Source organism: Chlorocebus sabaeus, chromosome 4, assembly GCF_047675955.1.
Source record: "Chlorocebus sabaeus isolate Y175 chromosome 4, mChlSab1.0.hap1, whole genome shotgun sequence".
Classification (NCBI taxonomy): Eukaryota; Metazoa; Chordata; class Mammalia; order Primates; family Cercopithecidae; genus Chlorocebus; species Chlorocebus sabaeus.
Window position 1 is genome coordinate 60,566,903 of NC_132907.1, and position 16,206 is coordinate 60,583,108.

At 38.7% G+C, this 16,206-nt stretch overlaps 1 protein-coding gene across 4 annotated transcripts in view; it reads left to right on the top strand.

Moving 5' to 3' along the window:
* Positions 1-7,710, top strand: part of C1QTNF3 (C1q and TNF related 3) — a 41,680-nt gene extending 33,970 nt beyond the window's left edge. For all 4 annotated transcript variants that reach the window (XM_073014812.1, XM_007961314.3, XM_007961316.3 and 1 more), the window contains exons 5-6: positions 3,385-3,484; positions 6,664-7,710. In XM_073014812.1, coding sequence (XP_072870913.1) covers positions 3,385-3,484; positions 6,664-6,823 — 260 coding nt within the window. In that variant the 3' untranslated portion in view covers positions 6,824-7,710. The remainder of the gene's footprint in view (positions 1-3,384; positions 3,485-6,663) is intronic.
* Positions 7,711-16,206: the final 8,496 nt, after the last annotated feature.

A 16,206-nucleotide genomic window follows, 5' to 3' on the forward strand; every position in this document is an offset into this window, starting at 1 on the left:
CATAATTTTTATCAATTTTGCTAAATTGCTCCCTGTAAGGGTTATACCAATATACTTAAATTGTTAAGATATGAAAGCACTTATTTCCTGATAGCCTTATCAACAAAATGTGCTTTCAAGTTTCTGGATAGTCGATCAATAGAAAATCCCATTTTACAAACATTTTACTTTGAATTAATTTTAGACTTATAGGAGAGAGTTATAAAAATATTATACAAAGTTCTCATATTTTCTTTAACCATCTTCCCCTACTATTAATGTTTTAAATAACCAAAGTGCAATTATTAAAATAAAGAAATGAATCTAGGTACAATACTATGACTAAATTATGGACTTTATTCAGATCTCACCAGGTTTTTCTGATGCCCCCAACTTTTAATTCCTTTTATTGTCTGGCCATTTCTACCATGGGTTCACACCTTTTATTCTATAATGTTCTTTCATAGAGGTATTTGCTTTATTAGTATAAATTCATGGCTACATTTTTCATCCACTACATGACAACATTTTTTCTTGGAGAGTATAGTTAATACATTAGGGTCATTTTTGCTTTTCTTTTCTACTTAAAAAAATTAAGTGATGATTGAATGAGTTGGATTTTCCTAGACCAGCTATATGCTCTAGTTTCTTGGTGAAGAAAAGACCAGGGCAGTTTCTAGACTGGATAACTCAAAGGCTCCCTCCCCTGCTGCCAGGGGACTAACAGATTCTTTTAAGTACGGCCCTGATGTGTGTTTTCCTTGGTCACTCTTCCACTGCCGCTCCAGACTGCACTGGGTCCATGAAAGCTTCTGAAGCCAATCTTATACTTCCTGGTTCCCTTGCCTTCAGGAGTCCTTTCTTCTTTCTTTCTTTCTTTCTTTTCTCTTTCTTTTTTTAAATTTTTTTTAAATTTTATTTATTTATTTATTTTTTGCTGGCAAATTTTGAGATTGGCCACTCACTGCAGATCCTCTTTCCACATCCTACACTGTATCTAGCAACCATCACCCCAAACACAGCCTTTGCTTCCGCTCGGCCCTGTTCACAGCGGCTTGTTTTCAGCATTGCACTTCCACATGGCCCTCACTATCAGAGAGTGCATTTCTCCTGGCACTGTGTGACACCTGCTGTCACCTGGCCTCCTCGGAGCCCAGCCCAACCTTGTGTTATCTCCAAGTGACTCTGTCCACCCTCAGGGGCATTTGGCAGCACTTACAGGTATTTTTGAAGTTCATTGATTTTCTTCCAGTCTCTTAGTGTTGCAGAATGTGGATACTTATTTGGTTTTTGTTTTCCAGTTCTTTTCATTTCTCTATATGGTATCCAGAATTAAAAGGAAGAAACTTCTGATGGAGGCAGTGGCCCTGTCAGATGCTCACAAATGCTTTTAATTGCACCTTGATTTATTTCTCTTCTCAACTTAAGTCAGAAATGAACTGAGATATGAAATGATAGAAGCAATCTCTCATCACACCTTAATGTCATGAAAATCATCTTTAAATGTTCTTATGTGATTTTCTGCTCTGAAGGTTTACGTGGTAATTTTCTTATAACTATTCCGTTAAATGCTATCTGTGCCACAGATTATATTAGTGACTAGAAATACCTAGTACACATTTCCATGGAATTAAGTGGCTTTTTAATTGAAGCCTAAGTAAGAATTTAGTTTTTTAGAGCTCTCTTGCCAGACGTTCAGCTTCTAGCGATACCACTGTCATTTGACCCTCACAGTTTTCTGTTTTAGTCTCCATTTTTGCAATAGATTGCAAAAAGACCATTTTATCCTTTTCAGCTTTGGGAGTGAAGAGACAGAGAAGGCTGGTTTTTGAAATTACAGCAACACAAAGACCACCAAACTGTAGTGCAAGTGTGTCTCCTCTGGTTTCAGTAGCTTCCCTTGCAGGAAAGTCACATGTGGGTATAATACCTACTAACTTCGGTATTTCCAACTCCAGGCATTTCATTTATTCACCATCTGGTGTTTTAGTCTACTCTTTCTAACATGTTTTTGCAATCTATTTTTAACAGTCGTCATGATTTTGTAAGAAAAACTAATATATTTTCCTGTCATTTTGATTTCAGCTTTATCTTCTTGAGGTATTGAAAATTATGTATGTGTATGTATCTAATATGAAATTTTGTAAAAGGTGAAAAACTAAACACATATAAACTATTTTCCTTGAGGCTTTTAATTTTTATCTGCCTTTACTTTTCTTCTGTGGGCCAATCTCTAGGCATATGAATAGGCATGATAAACTTTTAGGCCATTTCCTTTGTTCCCAGAACGTTGAGTATGCATTCTCGGTACTAGACAAAACATCATCATACTTCTTCATTTAATTTGACTTGGAATCAGGTGAATTGACACGGCACCCTTACAACTTTCATCTTACTTGATTGCACCTTTGAGAAAGAAATAGAACTATCTTTTATTAAAGCTATTTCTGGGTTACTGTCTTGAAGGGCCATGTGTTTAAAATGTAACATGGAAATCAGTAAGAGCTTGATGACTTATGTTCATTCACCTTTCCAAAATGCACACCAAAATCCCAGATCATTTAGAGTTTGAAAAATTTTCCTTTTGTTTTGTCTGTGTGCTATTGGATTCTTCTTAATCATTCAGTAAAGTATCCTGTGTGCTGGCATTTAGAGTATATTAGGTCATATTATACTGCTTTCAATTAGGAGCCCCAGGCTCTTATTAAATAACTCAAATCTTCAAAAATATATGTTGGTCTTTTTCAAATGAAGAGGATACAGACTTTTAGTGACAAGGTCCTGTCACTGAGTCTAAGTTGGGTCTTTCTGTTTATTGTATATAATTTCACCGACATACAAGGAATAGCATAAGAAATTACCAGAACCATTTCTTTATAACTCATAAACATTTATTCTGTGCTCCAGGATTTCCTTATCTTTGGCTAACCCCTTTGGTGAGTATAATCATCTGTTGTATTGTTATAGTTGCTCATTTTCTTAAGCTACGGAGCATCGTTGTTCAACCACAAACCTCTCTGTACCTTGGTAACACGAGTTCTGTGGTAGATGCGGATGATAGCTAACCTATGCCCAGGAACAACACCTACTTTGCCCTAAGCACTTTATCAGGGCACAAGGTGGTGAGATATAGCTAAAATGAGGTAGGCCTCTTCCCTTAAAGACTTTCAAGTCTTATTCGGGATACACAGTGTACACATTGAGAAAGTCTCAAAACACTTGAAAGCACTTGGAAGGGGAGTAGATAAAGGGACATTCCTGCAGATTAAGGCCAAGGAGAAGCACCCTACTACAAAGAATATCAATAAAAGACATGCGAAGGCATTTGGCAAATCTCCAGGTATCTCCAGGTCCTCAGTGTATAATATGTTAATATCAACATGGATAAATACCTGCTTTTTTCAGGTGTGTATTTCTTCACCTTCAGCATGATGAAGCATGAAGATGTTGAGGAAGTGTATGTGTACCTTATGCACAATGGCAATACAGTCTTCAGCATGTACAGGTGAGTTGTCTTTTCTATCACGGGTCTCATTCATGCTGCCGTTGTTTGTTCAAGGAACACCCAATGACAGGGAAGGGTATAGGGGTCAATAGAGCCTGGCATGGCCCTGTCCTCAATACGAGCCCTCATGCACCAATGTGGCCACATTATCATCATTATTGTTTGGGAAGAAATAAATCTGATGAACTTGAGCATCAAAAGGTTGATAAGAGGCCTTGCATTTATTACTAGCAGCACTCCCCATAACCAATCATTTGGATTATTTTTATAAATCATTATTTTTCTCCTCTCTCTCTGTCCCTTTTTCTGCTTTCCCATTCTCCCACACCCTCTGATGTTAGCTTGGAATGTGGCAGAGACGCAGAGAGCCAACACCTTTCTTACAATTAAATGGGCCATGAGTTATCTATGAAATATTTTGTGGCTGTTAGCATTTCTCTGTTATTTTTGATGATGTGTGATAATTGCTGTGTTTACTTCTGGAGCCTAAGCTGAGTGGGAAGATATATTTGAAATGCCAAAAGACAGAAAGATGAGTCAGGGTAGGTGAAATTGTTGCAACTAAGAGATCCAGTAGCTCTAACACACTAGAAGTTGATTTTTCTTGACCAGTCCAGGGAAGAGTTTCAGGTTGGGAAAGAATGAGGGGTTGTAGGAGGGGTGCGGGTTGGGAATGGGTTTATTCTTCCTGTTTTTTGAGGAAGCCAGGCTGATGAAAGCAGCTCTGCTATCTATAAAACTGACTTTGAGCCGGGTGCAGTGGCTCACGCCTGTAATCCCAGCACTTTGAGGGGCCAAGGCAGGCAGATCACAAGGTCAGGGGATCGAGACCATCCTGGCTAACATGGTGAAACCCTGTCTCTACTTAAAAAAAAAAAAAATTACAAAAAAGTCACCGGGCGTGGTGGTGGGCGCCTGTAGTCCCAGCTACTCTGGAGGCTGAGGCAGGAGAATGGCGTGAACCCAGGAGGCGGAGCTTGCAGTGAGCTGAGATGGCACCACTACACTCCAGCCTGGGCAACAGAGTGAGACTCCATCTCAAAAACAATTACAACAACAAAAAACAACAAACAACAACAAAAAAACCTGACTTTGAAATTCTCTCTGGTCATTGTCATTGCCAGAGCCAGAAGGAAAAAAGGTTCCTGTTGCAAGCTTGTGGAAATGTTTATGAATCAGGAATTCTCTTCAGAGAACTTAGTCACATTGTTTTCCACCCAACAAATGCAAGGGTGACATGGAATTGTAGGGCCAATGGAAGAAAGGAAAGGGGATTCTGGTGAACAGCTAGCCTTCTCTGCCCTCTGGCTTCCAAATATCTGCTGAACTCTTCTTCCTACACTTAGAATACATGTCTCCCCATCGCTCTGACCCTATGGGAGACAGCCTGTAAAGCACAGATAACGCATCCAGCTCAAAGCCCTGAGTTAGTCAATGAGTAGTCCTTTTCATCAAATTGGTTTGTTGGCTATTTTTCTCTTTGGCTGCTGCTTCTGTCCTCTAGGAGGGTCTTCTCTGTCTGCTTTTCTCTGTAGCACATCTGAAAGGTGAGCAGGCCCTCCTCAGGGCTCTCTCACAGCCCACTTCCTGCTGGTGCGAATTTGAAGGCTGAGTCAAACATCCCAAGCCTCTTGAGTCCAGTTTTGGGTCTCTGGTAAACCCATTTCCTCAGAAACTTACTTAGCAGGCTTTTACTCTATTTTTTACTCTATTTACTCTATTTACTTAGCTGGCTTTTACTTCGTTTGTTAAAGAGATTAAGTCAAGTCAGTTACATGTGTTATTAAACCACACTCCATGTACTTTTCTTGACAGTTTTCAGCCTGCTATTCCTTGTCTTCGTGGCTTTCTCTCAATGTAATGGAATTACCCTGAGGCCTTCTAAAGCAATAGATTTGGGTAGAAAGGCAATATTTTTAATCCATCAGATTGTGCCACAGCTGTGTCTATTTGACTGAATGAGTAGTCTTTTAGTTTTCTTCTTTTTAATTTTACTTTAAGTTCCGGGATACGTGTGCAGAATGTGCAGATTTGTTACATAGGTATATATGTGCCATGGTGATTTGCTGCACCTATGAACTCATCATCTAGGTTTTAAACCCTGCATGCATTAGGTATTTCTCCTAATGCTCTCTCTCCCCTTTGCTCTCCCTCCCCTTTCCCCCGACCCCGCCACAGGCCCTGGTGTGTGATGTTCCTCTCCCTGTGTCTATGTGTTCTCATTATTCAACTCCCACTTATGAGTGAGAATATGCAGTGTTTGGTTTTCTGTTCCTGTGTGTGTTAGTTTGCTGAGAATGATGACTTCCAGCTTCATGCATGTCCCTACAAAGGACATGAACTCATTCTTTTTCATGGCTGCTAAATGAGCAGTCTTAAGGAGAAAACATCAACTTTATTACTGCTCTTCCAGGTATAAAAACATCCGGCTTTTTTAACCTTGTTAGGCCCCAACCATATAGACCCTATTTTCTTCTTCTTCTTCAAACAAGTTAGTTTTTGCCTAAGCTCATCTTCTGTAGCAACATCTTTCTAAAAGCAGCAGAGTATTTTGGCTTTTTCCAGTCACTTCCCTTTCTTAGCCTATAGGCATTAGATCTATCTTCCAAGTTAATATGTTTTCCCAAATGTTTTTGCACAGTGTAACATGGATCTTCTGCTTTCCCAGACCGTGATATTTGTTTCCCCATTGCTCCTTGCCTGACCATGAGCCAGTGCAAGCCTATTTTTGTTTGCATTATGGAGCAGTCTCCTTTTGTACCAAATTCTAGCTAGTTAGGGGAAGGTAAATTGCTGTAACAAAAACCCAGTGGAATAGCTCAAACATATTATAACTTTCTTTCCTTCTCATGAAACAGTCCAGGGTTGTTGTGGGTTGGAGCAGGGAAGAGAGAGAGCTGTTTTCCACACAGTCTCCAAGAACCCAGTACTCAACATATGGCTTCTAAGATCATTCTGGTCATTGTCATGAACATTCCAGACGGTCATAAGAAGGAGCAGGGAGGGGTTTTGTGAGAGTGTTACTCGCCAGCCTTAGGTCATTTGTGCTCACAGGCTGTTTAGAGAACTTAGCCACAGGATTATACCTGTGGGAAGGGGAAAAGGGGAGCACAGACTTTGGTGAAGAGCTGGTTGTTCATGGCAAAGACTAAGTAGTTTGATCCTCTTTTTCTTTCCAGCTATGAAATGAAGGGCAAATCAGATACATCCAGCAACCATGCTGTGCTGAAGCTAGCCAAAGGGGATGAAGTTTGGCTGCGAATGGGCAATGGCGCTCTCCATGGCGACCACCAACGCTTCTCCACCTTTGCAGGATTCCTGCTCTTTGAAACTAAGTAAATATATGACTAGAATAGCTCCACTTTGGGGAAGACTTGTAGCTGAGCTGATATTGTTATGATCTGATGAACATTCAAGTTAGGGTTTTACATGCTGTATTCAAAAAGTTATTGGTTGCAATGCTATTCATGCTACAGGTACACCAATAATGTTGGACAACTCAGGGGCTCAGAAGAATCAACCACAAAGTAGTCTTCTCAGATGACCTTGACTAATACACTCAGCATCTTTATCACTCTTTCCTTGGCACCTAAAAGAGGATTCTCCTCTGAAGCAGGTTGGAAATATTTTTTTTCTATCAGAGAAGTCATTTGCAAAGAATTCTGGCTGCTCTGCTTTTAATTTAATACCAATTTTCAGGAACCCCTGAAGTTTTAAGTTCATCATTCTTTATAACATTTGAGAGAATAAGATGCAGTGATATGACAGGGCTGGGGCAAGAACAGGGACACTAGCTGCCTTATTAGCTAATTTAGTGCCCTCTGTGTTCAGCTTAGCCTTTGATCCTTTCCTTTTGATCCACAAATATGTTAAAACTCTGAATTCACATACAATACTATTTTAAAGTCAATAGATTTTAGCTGCAACGTGCTTGACCAGTAATGTTTTGGTAATTTTGTCTATGTTCCCCTACATCGCCCCCAACTTCGGATGTGGGGTCAGGAGGTTGAGGTTTGCTATTAACAAATGTCATAAATATTTCATAGAGATACAGTACCAATAGATACTCAAATGTTGCATGTTGACCAGAGGGATTTTATATCTGAAGAACACACACTACAAATAAATACCTTAGAGAAAAATTTTGACTTGGCTTTAGATAAAACTATGGCAAGAAAAATGTAATGGGCAATATATGGAAATAAACACACCTTTGTTAAAGATACTTTCTAAACTTGTTTTTAATAAAGTTTAATAGTCATACAATTGTAAATCACTATGGTTAACACAAAGTGAAAATATTTTCATGCAGGTGACGTGAACAGCCATATGAATAGATGACTTGGGCACACAGCAGGGTCACATGACTCCAGAAAACTTCGCTTTTCAGTTATTCCAATGTTATAATTTCAACGCTTTAAGACATTGATGTTTAGATGGCTCACTAATAAAATCTGAATTTCTCTGAGGAAAGAGGTTTTTTATCGCATACCTGAAGTCTTTGTAATGTTCATGCTTAAATTCTAAGTTTTCACCTTAGTGACACACAAGGTTTGGTTGTAGGCAACAAGTCCCAGGTGTGTGGGAAATTAATTTACAACAGAGATGGGAAAAGGTGCAGACAATTTCCAATGCCTTCACCATTTACCTATGACCAGAATTATACTTGGAAGATTAATTTCACAAGTGTCCCAAAACTGAGATGCTAAAAAGGAAACAGTAGGTAGGTGTCTGCAAATTCTAAATCTTTTTCTTTTTCTTTTTTTTTTTTTTTTGAGACAGAGTTTCACTCTGCTGCCCAGACTGGAGTGCAGTGGCATGATTTCAGCTCACCGCAGCCTCCGTCTCCTGGGTTGAAGTGACTCTCCTACCTCAGCCTCCTGAGTAGCTGGGACTACAGGCACCCGCCACCAGGACCAGCTAATTTTTTATATTTTTAATAGAGATGGGGTTTCACTATGTTGACCAGGCTGGTCTGCAACTCCTGACCTCAGGTGATCTGCCTGCCTCAGTTTTCCAAAGTGCTGGGATTACAGGCGTGAGCCACCGCGCCTGGCGGCAAATTCTAAATCTTAAAGCAACTCTGCAAACAAAGCACATGAGTTTCTGCTTGCTTCAGGGATGTAATACGGTGTAGAACTGTTTCACATAATGATCAGTTTTCATAATTTTCCAGGGTAGAAAACAGTATATTTGACCCTTGGACAACAAAGAGATTATACTGAAGGAATTTTATTGAATGTATCATGAATAAAAGCTGAAGTCAAAATATAAAAAAAATAATTCAGAGGATGGAATATGCAAATGTAAACTCTAAACGATGTGGCTGGAATTAATAAACATTTACTTTATGAAAGATACTGTGCTATTCTAGGCACTCCTATGGCATTTAAAATACAATTCTTACCTTCCCTAATTTTTCAACCTAGTAGAGGACAATAGGCTAAAGGGAATAAGTACATGGATAATATAACATAAAGTAGAATGCTTTTACATCCATAGAAGGCAAAGGGCTAGGAATCCACAGGAGAGAGAGAAACAGTAACTAGCTGAGAGCATAAGAAAAACTTGTAGAAAAGATAATATTTGATGGCCAGAGACAATTTATTGCTTTGGTATGTTTGAAGTGTTATATTTATATATTTATATATATATGTATATATACACACACACACATATATAATATTTTGATAAGAAAAGCTTGTAGAAAAGATAATATTTGATGGCCAGAGACAATTTCTTGCTTTGGATGTTTGAAGTGTTATATTTAAATATATATATATATATATAATATTTTGATAAGAAAAGCTTGTAGAAAAGATAATATTTGATAGCCAGAGACAATTTCTTGCTTTGGTATGTTTGAAGTGTTATATTTAAATATATATATATATATATAAAAAATATTTTGATTACAAAAAAATACTCACTATAGAAAATTTGTAAAATTCCCCAAAATATTTAGTATAAAATCAATCACCCCATCAAATATTAAATAATATTAATATTTTAAAGTGTTTATTTCAGTCTTTTCCTGCATGTATTTATGGCCTTTATTTTTCAACATAGTAATAAGACAAACAATTTGAAATTAGCTTTTTATATATTTTTATATCTTGCTCTAATGGTTTGGACTAACACATTAAGAACACTCTCAAATGCTACTAGGGACAATTTGAAAACATATTTTTAATGGCTACATAATTTATTTAACTTTCCTGTTTGGGAAAATATTTTTGCTTTTCTAGTATTTTTTTCTATTACAAATAATATGTCATGAGCATTTGCTTTTAAAAAGAAGATAAACTATGTGTGCTTTATCACTATTTCCTTTGATTAATTTCCTAGAAGTGGGATTATTTGATCAAAAAGCCTAGATATTTTTAAAAGCTGTTAGTAATGTCAAATTTTTTTAAAAAAAACAGCTTAAACTTATGTAAGGAGGGACTTTATTCAATAGGATTATTGCCATAAGGGGAAGGTGACTACGACAATAGGGAGAAGGCTTTGAGATCTATGAGATCTGTAGCTCAAAGGTCAGACACAAATAGGCTTTCTTTTATGGAGAGAATTAAACAAGAACTGGGTGCAGGAGATGGGACGAGTGATAGGTATGATGGGACATTGACCAGGGAACACTTTTTCCTGAGTTCAGCCAGTTCCCTGGAGGAGGGACCTCTGACTTTAACATGGTTCCATGTTCCATTGCCCAAAGTGGGCCAAAGTTTAGGTGCCTGGGCAAAGGGGAAAAGCTTTACTAAACTTTGGTCAAGTTAAGTTACTTTGCATTTTGCCCAGATTGAACAGTTCAACAAACACTTCAGGTAACATTTATAAGACAAAAAAAAAGTGGGAATTCAGAGGGTCTGTGCCTGGTCATGTCCCACGTAAACAAAAAAGTTTTAAGTCATAAGAGCAAGCATGATTCCCTGCAGCAAGCCATTTCCCAGAACAAAAGGGAAGGAGGATTTTTAAAGTGCCTTTCCAAGAACACAGGGCTCAGGTAAGGTTCAACATTGCCAATAAATATTGTCAAATTGTCCTCCAAGAAATCTGCACTCCTACTAGCAATATTTGAGAATGCCAGAAATGCTGCAGATAGGTAAGGTTGTGATTCATGAGGATGGGCAACAAAGTGTTCTATGCAATGAAAAATAGTTTGGTAAAAAGGAGGCAAGGAAACTGCAAGCTCTTTGTATGCAACTGTGTAGTGTGCAGTCAGCCTGGAATGAATTGCTGATGCAGCGTACATCAGCAATACATTAAAGCAGGTACAGATAGAAAGGGAGACAGAAGAAATGCCATAGGCTTTCAATGCCAAGGTGTGATCTGTACTTAAATTAGCAGCTAAAGAATTACTGTTAAACTGTGATCAATGTTTTGAGGTAACCAGGGCAAAGTTTTAGGAAAATCAATCTACTGAAAATGGGAGGCTTTGAGGTGCTCACATTTTTTTTTTCTTTTAAGGACAAGCATTGATTATGTCAACCTTACAAAAAAAGACACTAGAAAAAGAATTAAATATGTTGGGTTTACTTGGTAATAGAAGTAAGTATTATAATCTGAATGCATGGAATGGTAAACCACGAGTACCTTTGGTGAGGGAAGGGCAAGGGGAACTTTTGTTAGCAAAAAAAGGTTTACATAAGGTGCTTAGAAATAGAGTTTGTTGGTTCTAGAAGTTGAAAGCCAGAGTTGTTAGCAGTTTATTGATGGAGACACTGTTAGTGGGCAAGTGTTCTTGAGAATATCTTATCTGAATTATTGCAGTCCAGGAGAATGTCTAGTCATAAACCAAAGGGTTTTTAGAAAGTTCTTGGAAACAGTTCTTATGCCAGACATATAAGCATGAGCATCCTCTTTTTTGGACTTTACCAGCTCTATTTTGTCTGAGTCTGATGAAAGTGATTTCATCGTGGTGTCTGCAACTTTCACGGCTAGCTAATGCTGACCATACATCCCACCCCCTCCCCACCACCCCCGCACCATGTCTTCTCCAAATGTTTATTGGATAGTGCAAGGTAAGGAGGCTCAACCCCTGTTTGGATGGTAAGTGCTAATCCAGTGGAATGGACGTAGCAACACCATGCTTTGCAGAATGGCTTAAAACTACTCTTTACCCTTATCTCCCTTGCAGCAACCCCACAAAACACACCCACTGTCACTCATCTTGACTCTCTAGTTTCACAGCAATATTGTGGAATAAGAAAGAAGTTTCTCCCCTCTTGGCATAAATGAGTTACTTTGGGCAAGTTACTCAATGTCTGTGCCTGAGTTTCCCCATTTGTAAACTTGGGTTGTCTATTAGCATGTACCTCAAAGAATTGTTAAAAGATAATTAGTTACTGCATGTTTTAATTATTTACTGATACATAATGACCACAAACTAACAGCTTAAAATAGCACACATTCATTATTTTATGCTTTGTGTGGGTCAAGAGTCAAGCCATGGCTCAGCCAGACTCTTTGCTTCAGAAGCTCTCACAGGGCTACCGTCATAGACGAGGGCTGGGTCATCTGAAAGCTCAGTTGGAGAAGGCTCTGCTTCCATGTTCGCTAAGATTGCTGGCAAAACTCCATTTGTTGAGGGTGTTGGGCTGAGGGCCTCAGTTCTTTGCTAGCTGTTGTCTGGAAGCCACTCTCAGCTCATTATGATATGGGCTTGTCCAATGAACTGCTAACTTCATCAAAGCTGGAAACTGAGAATACAATGCAGAAAGTCTGCTAGCAAGATAAAAGCCACAACAGATTAGAACTTAATCATGGAAGTGACATTCCATCACCTTGTGGTATTCTATTGGCTGGAAGCAAGTCACCAGGCCAACCCAAAGTCAAAGGGAGGGAGTTTCACAAGGGCATGAATTCCAGGAGGAGGGGATCAACTGGGCCATCTTAGAGTCAACCTAAGATTGACCTCCAGCCCCTAACGACCCAAATACTTCCCACATGCAAAATACAGTCATTTTCTTGCAAGGTCCTCAGAGATCTCATATCATCATCATAGCATCATCTCAAAGTCTAGAATTTCATCCTCTGCATCATGTCCAGATATGGACAAGGCTTTTTGGAAGTAATTCTTCAGTTCAGCTCCTTGAGAACAGTTCCTTTTGATCTGCTAACCTGTGAAACCAAAAAGAAAAGTTATTGGCCCCCCACATCTAATAAAATAGTAGGACAGGAAAATACATATAACAGGTATAAAAGTTTCTATTCACAAAAGAAGGGAATGAGAGTGACAAAGACCAAAGATTCATAGCAATTCTTAAACCCAGTTAGTCAGAAATTATAAGTTCCTTCATTAGCTTTCAAGGCCTATAACACTTCAGCATGTATCTCAGAGAGATTAGTTTAAAAAAACAACCATAAAAAGAAAACACGGGCAGGGCGAGGTGACTCATGCCTGTCATCCCAGCACTTTGGGAGGCTAAGGTAGGTGGATCACTTGAGTCTAGGAATTTGAGACTGGCTGACTCTATTTAAAAAACAAAAGAAAAGATATGATAACCACAAAAAGAAAAATGATAATCTCAAAAGGAAAAAAAATCTTAATATTATCAAGTATCCAGTCAGTGTTTAACAATATCCCAATTGTCTTACAAATATCTTCCTACTGTATGTTTGGTTAAATCAGGATTTCAAACAATATTTGTATATTACATTCGATTGATGTATCTAAGTCTTTTTAAATGTGCAATAATTTCTTGCTTTTTTATCATTTACTTTCTAACATTGTGGATTTTGCCAATTATATCCTTTGGTTTATCCTCTATCCTCTATATTTCCTATAAGTAGATAAATAAGATGCTTGTTTAAATTTAGGCTTCAGATTTTTGCAGAAAAACTTCATAGGTGGTTCTGTCCATTGCATCATACAGTGAGGTACATAGTACCTCCTGTAAAGTTGATCAGTGGATTCAGGATGTCAAAGCCAAATTTATACATTATAAAGTTCCCTGATATGGACTGAATCTTTGTATTCCCCCAAAATTCACATATTGAAATCCTAATCTCTAGTGTGATGGTATTTGGTGATGGGACCTTTGGGAGGTGATGTGGTTTGGCTGTGTCCCCACCCAAATCTCATCTTGAATCGTAGTTCCTGTAATCTGCATATGTTGTGAGAGTGACCCAGTGGGAAGTAATTGGGTCACAGGGGCAGTTTTCCCCATGCTGTTCTCATGATAGTGAGAGAGTTCTGACAAGATCTGCTAGCTTTTATCCTTCCTGCTGCCTTGTGAAGAAGATGCCTTGATTGCCTTTCACCTTGGGCCATGATAGTTTCTTGAGGCCTCCCCAGCCATGCTGAACTGTGAGTCAAACCTCTTTCCTTTATAAATTACACAGTCTCAGATATTTCTTCATCGCACTGTGAGAATAGACTAACACAGGAGGTGATACGTCAGGAGGGTGGGGCTCTTATGAGGGGATTAGTGTTCTCATGGGACATGAGAGAGAGCTTGCCTCTCTCTTTCTCTCCCTCCACTCTCCACCCTGTGAGAACAAAATGAGAAGCCACAAAGAGTGCCCTCACCAAGAACTGACTCTGCCAGCACTTCGATTTTGGACTTTCCAGCCTCCAGAACTGTTAGAAATCAATGTCTGTTTAAGTCACCCAGTCTATGGGGATTTGTTACAGTAGCTGAAGAGACTGAGACATTTCCCCTTTTAGCTTTTTGCCCAAGGTTTTCAGCAGCCACTTAGGATTATAGCTTAAATCTGTTATTTCATTTGGGGTTGCAAAATAGTGAAAGTTTTAAAGACAGATAGTCTTTCATTAGCTATTTGGTTATCCTGAAATACCATTCATATGGAGGGCAAGACAAATATTCAACTTTTACAGTAAAAAGTTGGTGCCCTAACAACCTCCAACAGGGATTAATGAAGGCTTTAAAAACCATTATTGTGAACTCATGAATGTTCATAATATTTGATGTGTTTTAATCCACCACAGTCATTATTCCAGCTTAACGGCTCCATCTTAATTGTCAGGGGGAGGCCCTTCAAGTTAGTCCCTCTGTCCTTTTGGATCAGATTTAGGCTGGTGTCAATCCTGCACAGCAGGCAGGAGTTCGGCAGGGCAGGGGTGAGTGGAGTCTCTGTGCAGACTATCTATCCTAACCAGACATTAATGCTGCAAGCTTGAATGTGACTCTAGCAGCCCAGACTATTCTGTGCCCTGCCAGTTGCCTGAATTCTAGCTTTCCCAACAATTATATGAGCTACTTGGTATCCTTCCAGTGAACTTTTTTTTTGTATTTAAGCCAAGAATCCTGATGGATCTAAGAGGAAGTAGTAGAAATGGGAAGCCAGTTAACATAAAATTGAGTGGTAAGGTAGTTCAGAAAAATAAATGCAATATAATATACTTTATCAAACAAAAAACAAAATAATATTTTGACAAAACAAAATATAGTATATAAATAGTACAGTTATGTCTGCAGATAGATATAATGGACTGTAGGACATCAAAATCATGGGAGTGTTTGTCTCCATCTTTTTTTTTTTTTAAAAACTGAGTCTCACTCTGTCACCCTAGGCTGGAGTACAGTGGCATGATCTCAGCTCACTGCAACCTCCACGTTCTGGTTTCAAGCAATTCTCCTGCCTCAGCCTCTGGGGTAGATTACAGGGGCCACCATGCCCAGCTAATTTTTGTATTTTTAGTAGAGATGGGGTTCCACCGTGTTGGCCAGGCTGGTCTCAAGCTCCTGACCTTAAGTGATCCACTCACCTCGGCCATCCACATTACTGGGATTACAGGCATGAGGCACCGTACCTGGCTGTGTTTATCTCTTGAATGCTATGGTGGGAAGGCAAAGAAATCTAGCAACAGGTGAAAGTTAAAGACTTTAGCTATGGAAGGAGTTAAAAGCAGCTTGCATTATGATGCATTTACCCCCTTACTACAGGGTTGCCCTGTAGGAGAAAGAAAAAGGCAAATTAATCTCCATATTAACTGGATTTTGTGTAAATAGATGCATGATACTGTCTAGGAGGAAGAGAATTGAAAGACTGAATGCACTTACAAGATATCCCTGGCCAAAGGATTATTTATGGTAAATAAACCCATAATCTAGGAAGCATGATTCCATAGCTAAGCAATTATCTGAGTTATAAAATGAAGTCTATTGGGTGACCTAAGACCCTGGTTACAGACTTCATCTGTAATCGTGGGGCAGAGGGTGTATTTGTTTACTAAGGCTGCCATGACGAAATACCGCTGACTGGTTGGCTTAAACAATAGTTTAATTTATCACAGTTCTGGAGGATAAAAGTGCAAGATCAAGATGTTGGCAGGTTTAGTTTCTTCTGAAGCCTCTCTCCTTGGCTTGAAGACAGCAAGTGTCCTCACTTGATCTCACTGTGTCCTCACATGGTTCCCCTAGATCTGTGTTTTATTGGTCCTAATCTCCTCTTCTACGGATACCAGGATTGAATATTAGTCATATTGGATAAGGGCTTGCCCATATGATTTCATTTTGGCCCTATCTCCAAATACAGTCACATTCTGAGGTACTGACAGTTAGGGCTTCAACATATAAATTTTTATTGATTTATTATTAATTTATAATATTTGTACATATTTATGGAGTACATGTGATATTTTGATACATGCATACAATGTGTAATGATCAAATTAGGGTTTTTAGGATATTCATCACCCAGAACATTTATGATTGTTTTGTGTTGGAAACATTTCAAATCTTCTCTTCTAGCTTTTT